At 33.9% G+C, this 12,998-nt stretch overlaps 1 protein-coding gene across 1 annotated transcript; it reads right to left on the bottom strand.

The window, feature by feature from the left end:
- Positions 1-11,254: 11,254 nt before the first annotated feature.
- LOC106669035 lies at positions 11,255-12,757 on the bottom strand. The gene is made up of 5 exons (XM_014398281.2): positions 12,528-12,757; positions 12,156-12,443; positions 11,994-12,081; positions 11,661-11,903; positions 11,255-11,583 (listed from the first exon to the last, which is right to left on the bottom strand). The coding sequence occupies exons 1-5, from the start codon at positions 12,755-12,757 to the stop codon at positions 11,299-11,301; spliced, it is 1,134 nt and encodes a 377-aa protein (XP_014253767.1). The 3' UTR covers positions 11,255-11,298.
- Positions 12,758-12,998: the final 241 nt, after the last annotated feature.

The following is a 12,998-nucleotide window of genomic DNA, read 5'->3' as shown; positions in this document are numbered from 1 at the left end:
CTAATGAGTACTTACTCATATGATACTTGTCGATTATTTTTATAATCATAAATGATCAACTTACTCACTAACGGCTTGTTGGTAAAATATGCTCATGCGTTAAAATAAACAAAAATTTGGAATTTTTTCATAATTTTAAGTATTTTTTCATACAATGGGTACGTAGGTAAGAACACAGAAAAGCTGTCAACACATTTCAACAAAACTGATATTTCAAGTTTATCGTTATTTATTCAGAAATCGTGAGATGCGGTGTGATGTAGGTTTCAGAAAACATTTTCTTTATCGTGCCAACGTTTCGATCTTTATTGAGATCATCTTCAGGGCCTGGGATTTACAAACATTGTTTACATATTACAATTACATTTTGGATGTAGACAAGTATACAATGCAAAATATATTTTTTATATTCAATCAAAGTATTTCTACTCACTCAAAGTGTTTGTCTTCTGTGTAATTGTGCCATTCTTGCGTGTCGGGTTGAGAGTGCCAGTGAGATTTTGCTGTTTTATTTTTATATACGTTGGATTTTGAAGGGGTGGGGAAGGAAGTCGGTATAGAAAAGACATTTTTGTATAAGGCGTCGGTTTCTTTGAGGCGAAAAGAGCCGACGAATGGAAACAACGAGTTGGTAATGGTTCGGCCAGATTATCCTTTTAGGATTATAAAGAAAGGGATAAATAGGAAAAGGAAAGCTGAATTGTTGGGAAATTAGACTATGTGAAAAATATTTGATGTGTGGAATGTAATGTAATGATATATGTATGTTATCTATATTGAATTTGATTAATGATATTGGCGTAGCTGCGACTGAATTTACATAAATCTGTTCTGTAATTGATGCTGTGTTTATCTCTGTTGATATAAACCATTTCTAAGAAATTACGTTTATGTTTGTTTTGATCTGTATGTAATAATTTTGGATTTTTGAAGTCGAAATTGTGTTGTGTTCAAAATGGTGGGTAGCGAGTGCTGTAGGATTTTGCTTGGGTTTTTTGCACTCATAGCAGTTGAGTTGCTTTACTCTCTTGTCCAGATATTGGGGTTTAAGACCGATGTAAGTTGCCGGACAGTTTAAACAGTTGATCTTGTACATTATGTCAGATTTATTTGTTATTGGTGTGGGATCTTTAATTTTGGAATAAAGTGTTTGAATTGTTTTATAATTTTTGAAAGCTATTTTCAAGTTATCGGTTTTTAAGTTTATCGTTATTGAGTTTTGATAAAATTGTTTTCAAATGTTTGAAAAGAAAAGACGTATTCTCACTGTATTCCCCAGAGTTTATGAGATGCCGACCATTCAGTTTTATTAGTAAAATACCTCATGCCTTACTTTTAGGAGGACATATGATTAGGTACCTACTACGCTACCCGATGCTACGCGACGCAAATCCAAAGACCAATTTTCCATTAGATTGTATTACTCCGTGCACATCCGCCCGATGCCACGCAACGCTATTCTACGCGATCCCCACTGTCCACATTTTCGTCGAGTAGCATCGAGTACAGTCGAAGAGAAAAGAATCGAACACTCATATTTTTATTTCAAACTATATATATTATTGTATTAATATTAACTATTAATTATAAATTGTATTAATTACAACATGCTTATTTTAATATAAACCAAAGTAATCGAGATCAACAATTCATTAGTTTTGATTAAAAAATAATTATTTTAATGGTTTGGTAGAAAATTGATCAAAACACCGGAATAACTTTATTTAAAACAATTAAGTTTAACAAACATTATTTATTACATGGTTGTGCTCATAAAATTTAACTAACAATTTATTACAAGGTTTTTCTCAAAATAATGCATTAAGAACAAAAGAGGCATTGCGATTGTGATACCGATTTACTGTACGTGGCATGCACTTGACGTCGGATTGATGTGCACACCCTACCAAAACGTGACAAGGCGCCGGTAGAATCGGGTAGCGTTGCTTAGGATAAGTGTCTTCCCCGCCTTATTCATCTCATGTAACCAAAAATTGAGGCAGCATCTTATAATTCCGTTCAAAATGCCGTTTTCTTTTTTTTTTCTTACCTTTGGCTTTTAAGCGTTCCAATTTTAATGGAATACAAACCCTACAATCTAAAATTCTGCGTAGAATAGTTAATGGTCCCCAGGCATTGACACGGCGGTGTCACTGTAAGGTAAAGGTACTGGGTTCGAATCCAACGGTCATGCATTCTAACCCGACCAACTGACATACTTACAAACGCGCTTTTTTCAAAAACACCGGCACCCTGATCGTTGATATGAACTCTGCTGGTGCTGCGATATGAACCCTCGTGAAAAAAAAATATAAATAAACCATACAATTCACACCGACTTAAAAATCTTATTCGTATCCGAACTTGCCCAATTCCGTTACAACAATTTCTATTCTGTATTTCCGGATTACCCAAACCCCATAATTCTCGAACATCGGCAAGGGTAGCAGTTTATGCCTCATACGCTCTTTTATGAATTATTACATTCTTCACTTGTGTGCATGTTAACACAATATAATAATAATTTCAACATTTTTGATTGTTGCATATTTAAAATGCAATTGTAAATAAATAAATGAATTTTAAAAAATCTGGTTGTTAATTTTGTTCTCTTTTTAAAATATTTAATAATTTGTTAAAACCGTGAGGAACAGTCAGGAATAAAATATTTTTGAAAAACACCTTTTTTTCATTTTTTTGCCGATGTTTCGACCTTTATTCGGGTTATGTTCAGGGCCTGGGTGAATTAAAAACATATGTTAATTGGAAAAAATGCTATCAGATGTAAACATAAACTTTGAACCAAGTATTACTTACACAAAGTATGTTCTTGTGGTATCATATTTGTTTTGAAATTACTTTGAAACACGAATATTTATTCTGCTGTTTTTACATGATTTTGACAGGGTGGAGGATGCGGTAAATCTGGAAAATTTTCTTTGATCTTAGACGGTTTTATTCGACTCAAAGGAAGTCGAGAATGGGGATTTTCTGGAATGTATTTGTGATTCGGCGTTTATTCATATTGGAAGAGTCTCAGCACGACAGACAAGATTGACACACCTGTACGGAAAACAAACACTTTGAGCCTTGAAGATGATCTCAATAAAGATTGAAACGTTGGCACGATAAAGGAAATGTTTTTCTAAAACTTACGTCACACCAGACCGCATCTCACGATCTCCAAATAATCATTAACTAACAAAATATATTGGAAAAGATGTTAATTATTACGGAAGATAACGAAGGAAATGTATACATAATAATAAAATTTAATGGTTTATTTGCTTTATCATGTTGGCTTAGCTATGGCTGAATTTGCATTTATCTGTTCTCTTTAATGTAAGCGATTTCCAAAAGTTGCGTTAATATTTTTTTCAGTAAGTTAGTATTTATATTTAATCGAGGTCAAAGTTGTGTTGTTTTCGAAAATATTGTGGGAGGCCAATGCTGTGGGATTAGTTTTTGGTGTTTTACAGTCATAGATGTGTTGTTTTTTACGTTTTTCCGAATAATGCGATGTAATTCCAATGTACGTAGCCGGACAGGACATACAATTAATTTTATAAATTACATAGGATTAGTTGGCCGTTGGTGTTGGGTCTTTGACTAAAAAAAATTTTGTGCACTTTTTGTGGTTTTTGAAGGCTATTGTAATTTGGTCCGAGTAGGGAAATGTATTTAATTTGTAAACGAATGGAATGGACATGTATATTGGTTTGTTTTGTGTGACTAGGTTGATGATGTGTTGTATATCGTGGAGGATGTTGTTTTTTCTAATGATGCATTATAATTGGTTATGATTCTGTTAATTATATTCTTAGGGTAGTTGTTGTTACTAAGATGTGTTCGTAAAAAAAGATTCTAAAGCTTGAACAGAAAGAAATGCAACGTTTTGTTGATAGTTTTGATAAATAGTTTTAAATAATAAATAGTTTTGATTGATCACAAAAAATATCGTATTATACATTTTACCAACCCGCAAAACTAAAACCACCTGCCAGAATATTACGTATCATACAATACCACATTCGTAATTTCATACAAATTAACCTAATTAAAAAAAGGCAAGTATGTCAAAGATTCCTTCAAGTAAACAGAAGATTAAGTTCCATTTTCCAATAGTTACAAAACAATTCAGCAAAGTATCAGTGGTGCACGATTATCAGTTCTTTATTGGTATATTTAGAAAAAAGAAATCATAAATGAATAATGTTTTAATAATTTATTAGATAGGATAAAGCAAACTCATGTTAACTTCAACAATGTCAATCTTATCAGCCCAGAACAAAATTTAATTATCCTTTATGGTAGTTACTATAATATACTATATTTTCTCATTTAAAATTTCATTATTTAATCAAACTCAGAAAATTCATTTAATGAGTTAAATGAAAAACGTCTACCTTTATTTTAAAAGGAAGTGAAAAAGAAAGTAAATGAAAAAGCATGAAGATGGGCATTGTCTGCTGCTGTCAATTGTCTGTTTTTGTTAAGCCAGTTCTGGTAAATTGTAAGAAACTATTAATTGCTCTTCTCGGGTTTCCTTTAATAACGTCAAATTTGAAGGCATTGCAGATTTAAAATTAAAGTAACTACGGTTGTCTGTAGCAAAAAGTGAAACGAGTTTTGAACAATAAATGAACTTCTGGCCTCTATATCAAAATATTTGCATGCAGAAAACGTATTTATGAATACGTGATATTTCCCTTATGTACTATCATACGTGCCTAAATCGTTCTACGTGCTAGATTGGAGAAAATTGTGGATATTCGATTGAAACGCGAGACAGGCCATCAGAGACGATTTTTAAGATTAATCCAACATTTTTATATTCTTAGAAAAACTTGATTTACTAGTACATATGAAGATATGTAACAAATTCATTTATCAGTTTTTTAGGTAGATGTTTTAAATTTCAAATTAGTGACCGTTAGGCGACAATTAGGCAGAAATCGTGAGCGCGGTCTGGTGTGATGTAGGTTTCAGAAAAACATTTTCTTTATCGTGCCAACGTTTCGATCTTTATTGAGATGATCTTCAGGGCCTCTTTAAATTTAATAAATAAATGTAGGATGTGGAACAAAGTGAATTCATACAATGCAAAAAAAAAATATTTTTTATATTCGATCATAGTATTTCTACTCACTCAAAGTGTTTGTTTTCTGCGTAAGAATGGCACTCCTACGCAGAAAACGAACACTTTGGGTGAGTAAAAATACTTTGATCGAATATGAAATATATATATTATATTCACTTTTTTCCACATCCTTTATTTATTTGTTAAATTAATGAATAAATAAATGAATTAATTAATTAATAATTTTCAAATTTATGACGAATAATGTATTGAAATGAGCATCGACTATATTTCTGAATTGTTATCTACCCGAGATAATATTGATATGAAGGAATGAAAAAAGTCTTTACGAATTAGGCAAACTTGTTAAACCAATTCGGAGTTTGATAGGTATAAGCTTTTTTTTTAGTTATGTCAACACCATAGCGGCCTCTTAGTACGGGAAATTTTCCGACGAGGAAACAGTTTTCTCGGGGCGGAAAACCACAGGTTCTCTAAAGAAGTGAGGGGTAAGCGTAACCCACGAAATATGAAAATAGGTTGGTGTATACTTGTGCTTATATGGGCAGAATTGAGACGATATATGTCAGAAAAGAACAAGTTATTAAGTAGAAAGTACACTAAGAGGCAAAAAAAAGTAACCACCTAATAAGTTGGAAATACTTGCAATCGTAATATTTTTTTATTACAATTAATTAATGTTTTTAGTTGAGATAAAACAAAAACAGTTTCACGAGCGAGATTCGAACCCACGATCTTCGGCTTCTAGATACGCCACGGCTCTACCACTTGAGCAATCGTGACTTCGATCCACTCTAACACTAAGTTCCCATCTCAACCCCACCTTTTGAATTTTCCCTCCTTTTTGCCATTTTTCAAATGTCGTATAATCTATTCGACTCTCGGCGACAAATGAAATGGCCACGAAGAACTTTAGTGAAGATATACTTCATTTTACTTATTATATCCCTTAGATTTTGTAGTCCGATTGAGCAGATATCTACTTTCTATTAATTATGTCTTATGTCTTAACACATTAAGTGCTGGAGAATTTCGCCAGAGAAAAATTTCATATATTAAAAAAATTGTAAGTATAAAGTGAATTTAATTCAATGAGTTTAGATCATTATTTACAAATTTAAACTCTTATTTTTTGTGTAATAAATTTTGTTTATTTGGTTTTCACCCTTTATTAATTCATCATTCTAAATTTATAAAAAAGGACGTTGATCAGCCAAGTTCTCCAGCACATTCTTAATAAAATTCAAATTCAGTAAATTTAAAACAGGAGGGACCAAATATAATTCTCGTCGAACGAATTTATTTATATTGTATGAATAAAAATATTAACAAAAGTTGTAAAAGTATAAAGTAAATGTAATTAAATGGACGTAAAACGTTATTTAGAGATTGAAAAAGGATTATTTACGGTGTAATAATTTCAGTTTCGTGTTAACATAAAAACAAAACGTTCTACGCCGCAGAATATTAATTTCCTATTATTTAAAAAGATAAATCAGTAAAATTCTATTTGTTTTTGCATATTTTAACAAACATTCTGTAAGCAAAGTAAACCAGAAAATGGTCAAAACTTGGATTTGTCCTCTTTGTCGTGATTCTAGCGTTATGAAATCTCTTAGATACCGACTTGTGCAGGAATCTACATACCAAAATTAGGAACCAGCATCTCCTCCCCTCTTGGCAATAACACCTACGTATTTCCGACAGAATTATGGGCCATTAATGTTTGTTGTAGAACACTTATGGAAAATAAAATTAAGGGATAAGTTATTACAATTTTTTCTGATAGTCAGGCTAGTCTTAGGTCATTACAAAAAGATTTACCAACCTCAAAACTGGTGGAGGAAATTATAGATCTTATCAATAGGATCTCTTTCAGGTTTGAGAACAAGGTAACCCTTATTTGGATACCAGCACATAAAGGACACAATGGCAATGAAAAGGCGGATGGCCTAACCAAAGAAGGTTTTAATACTGCGTTTGTCGGGCCACGAACGGTATCACCTCACTCTCTGAGCACAGCGAATAACTGGGGCATGAAACAATGCCTTAGGGAGTGGAATTTATCCCCCGGACACAGACAATCGAAAGAGTTTGTTATGGCGATCAAACCAGCAGAATCGAAATGGCTATTCTCTAACTCAAGGAAGGGAATTAGGAGGCTGATAGGTATTCTGACGGGCCACTGCCCACTAAGAAGACATCTCTCCATAATGGGTATTCTACCAGATCCCTTTTGCCGTTTTTCGAAACAAAAGAAGAAACGGCAAGGTATTACCTCGCAGAGTGTGATAGGTATGCTAGGTCTAGATTTGAAATCTTTGAAGGAGAGGACATCACCAAATCCCTTCCCAAGATTAAATGGTCCAAAATCTTGGGGATTGTGAACAGGTCCAAGAGGTTTATGCAGGACACATGAGCCGACCAAGTCCCGGTCCTTTCCGGGATTGGGTACGAGTCTACACAGGCATTTAACCCCTCGGGTCTTGGTCGCCCACCCAGCATAATATATATATTCGACATTTGAAAAACGGCAAAAAGGAGGGACAACTCAAAAGGTGGGGTTGAGATAGGAAGTTGGTGTCTGAGAGGATCGAGGTCACGATAGCTCAAGTGGTAGAGCAGCGGCGTATCGAGCCGAAGATCGTAGGTTCGAATCCCGTTCGTGCCATTGACTTTTTTATCCTAATTAAAAACCTTAATTAATTGTAATTGTTGATAATCCTCTTTAAAGAAACTGTCAAGTGCATTTCATAACTGTACCAAAAATTAAAATTGGACTATTATTTCCATTAAAAAAAGAGGTTAATTTTTGACAAATAATTTTCCTATTTTGAGAATTTTCTTATAAAAATATTTCATATATTTTGATGGGCCATACATTGTTAACAAGCTAAGTTTTTCTTCTTTAAATGGTATGGTTAAAATTCTTTAAGCCGGTTTTGTAATATAACCGTTCCAATCGGATATTCCGATAACGACTTCCTAAAAATCGGAAAAATTTAGGGGTCAAAAATCAAAAAACTTAAATTCAAACAATAATTTATATTTAGGAGATCTAGAAGTGCTAAACTGAAATGTTATACTAGTTTTAAGAAAAAATATATTTTATGGCCTAGTTTACTTGAAAAAATTGGCTTTTTTTGTTATTTATAAACTTTAATAGCTTTTACTATATTTTTATTGCAATCTACGTAATAAATGCTATAAAATAATATATTTACATAGATGATTTGAGCAAGCAAATAAAAATATTAAAAATCGATAAATATCAACTTTTAAATTTTTGCGTAACCATGGCCTGTACAAAAGAACTGGCGGATACTTCTCCGATATTTTAGTATGCAGAATCACCAAAAAATATTTGGTCCAAATCCAGGAAACATCAAACTGGTCGTCGCTTTGTGAGTAAAAGAATATCACCAAAACTGTTGCTATGAAAACACTGAAGATCTCGTTCCAAACTTGTTTGATAGGGTTTAATTTGGGGTAAACCTATGCTAGCCATTCCTAAATTGAAAACTGTTCCAAGCAGTCAACAATGATCCTAGCTGTGGTCGTTATTAGCGGCATGTAAGGAACAACTTCTTTTGAAAATACATAAAATATATATCGAGTAGCTGTTAGTTCGACCTCGATGACGGAAAAACACCTGCTTAAAAAATAACACCATATTTTCTCCGGACAGAAAATTTAGCGGGGATATATCGTCCTCCTGTTCTTCTCCAAAATAAAATTTCCTTTTATTCCTGTTATGTAGATATACAGTTTGAGTTCAGCATAAAATTCAAAAAAGGAAATAGCAAAATGAAATCTTAACGTACAGTAAAAACAAAGATAGCCAAAATGATTAAATTTTTGAATGAACAAATGTGAATAAACTGATGAGAATCATACTGCAAAAATAAAGTTGATGAGCGAAGTTTTCCTTCAAATTTCTCCAGTTCCTTCTTTTCTTAAGGATGGCCAGAAAATTACACAAAACGTCTCTCCTCCTTATCCGGGAAATACTAAAAAAGCTCCTCTCAGCAGACTTCCACGCGAGCATAGGCCACACGCTCCCCAATCTTTTCCGACTAGAGGGCCGAAGCATTAGCTTGTTATAACTGCACAAAATTGCTTTATTTCATATTTCTATTTTTCCCCTATTCTCCGCAGAAAACATTGTACACAGAAAACAAACGCTTTGAGTGAGTACAAATAAGTTGATTGAGTTCTGTCATTGTATAAATTAATTTTTTTCACATCCTACATGTATTTGTATAATTTAAACAATGTTTATAAAACCCAGGTTCTGAAGATGATCTCGATAAAGATCGAAACGTTGGCACGATAAAGAAAATGTTTTTCTAAAACCTACGTCACACCAGACCGCATCCAACGAATCCAAATACTCTTATGATATATCCCTACGGAGAAAAAAATTAATAAATTTTCCCCAGGGCTCGAAGAAATGAGATATTTTCCTAAATCACCGAACCCTGTCACGTCGTAGCACAACGATGCAAATAATGGTAGTTAATTCCATACGCTTATCGAATGTTTTGAAGGTAATATAAATAACAATAAAATATATAATTAATGGAGCTTCCAACTGAAGATGGCGAAATACCGATATGGGTCTGACACCTCTACAGTGAGCATATGTAACATTAAAAAATCGGCAACTACAAATTTGCATGTTCATCACCCTGCAGCCAACACGGAAAAATCTATCAAAACGAAAATAAAAGTTTCCTAAAAACAACATAATGTTTAATCTAACCTTTTGAGAGATTAACTGAGAGAGTAACTAAATTTGACAATTCACTTCTGTGTTTATGATAATTTTTTCCTTTCTTAAAGTGTTTTATTACTATCTAGGAAAGTGGATATAATCAGAATTCAATTTATACTTAAACAAGGTTACTTGATGTGATGAGAAAGTATTTCTTCTAAAAAAGAGGACTTTCTTGATTCGCATTGTACTTTGTTGGACCGAAAAACGACGTGACTTGCATTAGAAATTCACCAGAATCAATTGGCTGTCGTTAGCTTTAATCGTGTTTGTTACAATATTGTTCTCGAGGGAGCGTTCTTTTTCTAAAGGTTAACTGAAATTTGCAGACCAAATAAGCGCAAGGTTTCTACAGGCCAGATGCGAACTGTTTCTTTTTACTAAATATATAAAAACATTTTGCTTTCACGAAAAGCGAAGATAGGGCGGAAAATGGAATACTTTAATAAAGAAGGCTTATCCGGCGCACCAGAGAAAATATTAAATTAAATGAGGAAATTCGCATTGTCAACAGGTGTGTGTGCTTTCAGATTACAGAGATCAGCGGATTTAGAAATTTCACCGCACCTTGGAAGAACTTCGCCCGCTCATATGCAAAAATGAAAATATAAATGAAACTATATAAACTCATAAAATGCCAATTAATAGTAATAAATGTTTTGTTTTGCAAACACAGCTTTAAATACAATTTATCACATTTCCTCTAAAAAAAAGAATACATAACAATTTGCTGCTGGGGTGGTAATGAAAAAAATCTATATCAATTAAAATTTATTGACTTTTTAATTAAAAAATTGATAGGAATTGATGGTAAAAGAGTCTACTATCAGTAAAAAACAAGCAAAAAAAAAAAAGACATGCATACAATTGTAAGGACTTTCCATACGACAGTTTTGCAGGAAATTTCATGTTTTTACGGCTTAGTGCACCAAATTGCATTTATGCCTAGTTTATTAAATTTTTATACAGAAAAAGATGAAAATACATAATTATATATGCTACCAATATCGATAAAACGAATTGAAAACACGATTATTTTTTATTTGTATTGACATTTAGGAGTGTACCTGTGATATTTCTTCTAAATAAATTCTTCGTACTTCAACTTTTACTTACAACTTATAAGGAGATAAAATAAAAAAGGTTGAAATCAAAAAGTAAAAAATACAACTCTTTTTTCATTAGTTTTAAAATAGGATAGTGGAAATAAACCAAAACCAACTTTTTTCATTAGTTTTAAAATAGGATAGTGGAAATAAACCAAAACCAAATTTGGAGACAACAATAACAGTTTTAATTAAAAAAGAAACAAATAAACCAGTACAAAATAAAGCGAAACCTCAAATAAGAGGTCATCATAAAACATTCTGCATTATATTAAGTACAATTTGTCAGATATTAGTAATTTTTTAGAGTTCCTTCATAACTTGGAGAAGGAAGAGATGATGTCGCATATTTTATCATCAAAACCTGACGTTAAAAGGACGTCCTTGTCATATTCAAACGACCGGTCGGCCGGGATGCCACCCAAGTTGCAAAAGGCAAATTTTGGAGCACGAGAATTCTCTTTTCGAAGATCGTCGACTTTTTTCGTGTAATTTTCGTGGTCGATTTTTGCGCCGATCACGATAAAGAGATCGTTGTCGAGGATCTCGCTCTGCGTCGGGTTGAGATAGAAGCCAATCGCTCGCGTACTGGGACAGGCCTGTAAATACGTATATAGTTAGTTACGACCGACGATTGGAACATGAAGATAAGATGCAAGTGGAAAACACAACTCACCGTAGTATCGGTGCCAATATTGTTTACAAGTTCGTCTAAAGTCGTGCCACGTTGTAAATATTGATGGTTTGTCCCTTTGAATATGACCACCTTGGTGTTTTTTGATGCGTTTGCAAAGTACAAAGCAGTTACGGCAGCCGCCATGTCAGCCTGAACAAACCGCTTATAGCTGCAATAAGACGAGGATAGATCGTGGCAATCGACGATGACAGTAATGTTCTTGGTCGTAGTTCTGACATTTTTCTGTAAAAGAGAAGAGACACAACTGTAGCCACACAAGTATGCGATAGAAAAACAAAAACAAATCAACAAAAAAAAAAGGCATTTACTCACTTTCAACGCTTTTTCCAACTGTTGTTTCAGCGCTTTCAGGATGTCTTCGTTGACCGGCTTGGGCCTGGACAATTGTTTGCAGAACCGCCTAAAAAGTAGAAATGCCAATGAAAACTGTTCGTAGACAAAATGAATACAAATAGTTAAAATTTGTATACTAACTCAGATTTGTTTTTCCATCTCTGATGTTCGATACATGACCTGCTCGGACGTATCTTCGACTGAAGGACTGCACCCAGACTTTCCAAGCGGTCGCACAGATGAGGCACAAAATGAGGGTCCCACGAATATAGGACCGGACACCGAAGAAAACCGCGCTTACGTATAGTTGGGAGTCTAGCGAGCAATTCCACAAGATCCATCTGACTTATAAGGGCTTTCCAAACCTTTCTGTTTTGTAGAAGTGTCCTGTTAGTCGTGTTGATGGTGTGCAAGTAAGCTCCAATCTCTCTGTATACCCAACATTAAAAGTATAATAGAAAAGCAAGTCGGATATATAATATTATTGTTAATAAATATGTGAGTAATACTTACATGACAGCTTTATCCGGATCGGTTTCACTCTTGAAAGCCTCGACACGGTTGAGATGTTCGACGACTTCTTCGGCCTGTTCATCGTTTCCGTACATTTGATTCATTAACTCGGCTCCACCAATCGCGTAAGCGATAGCGGCTGCCCTCAGTGGACATGACGAATTGACCTTAGCCAATCTTATAACGTCTTTGTGGCACCAACCGTAGCAGCTAGGTCTCTCGCTTACCATTTCGACAAGTTCCCAATAATGGCGTTTTAAGTACCATTTTCGAATCAATTTGGCGACGAGTGGGCCAGTACCGATGTCCGGTAAAATTTCATAGGAGAACTTACAGAACATTAAAAATTCTTTGTCTGTTCGTAGGACCGTCAAAGCCAACTCCAACGCATCTTCTTTCCAGCCGGATATTTTGCAACACTCGGAGACAACTAAAGGCACTATAGAGAAGTGTGAAGAGAGCTTTTCATTC

This window comes from Cimex lectularius, unplaced genomic scaffold (assembly GCF_000648675.2).
Source record: "Cimex lectularius strain Harlan isolate CLEC.00 unplaced genomic scaffold, Clec_2.1 scaffold53, whole genome shotgun sequence".
Lineage (NCBI taxonomy): Eukaryota > Metazoa > Arthropoda > Insecta > Hemiptera > Cimicidae > Cimex > Cimex lectularius.
The sequence above is the reverse complement of the archived record's forward strand: the minus strand, read 5'-3'. Positions and strand labels throughout refer to the sequence as shown.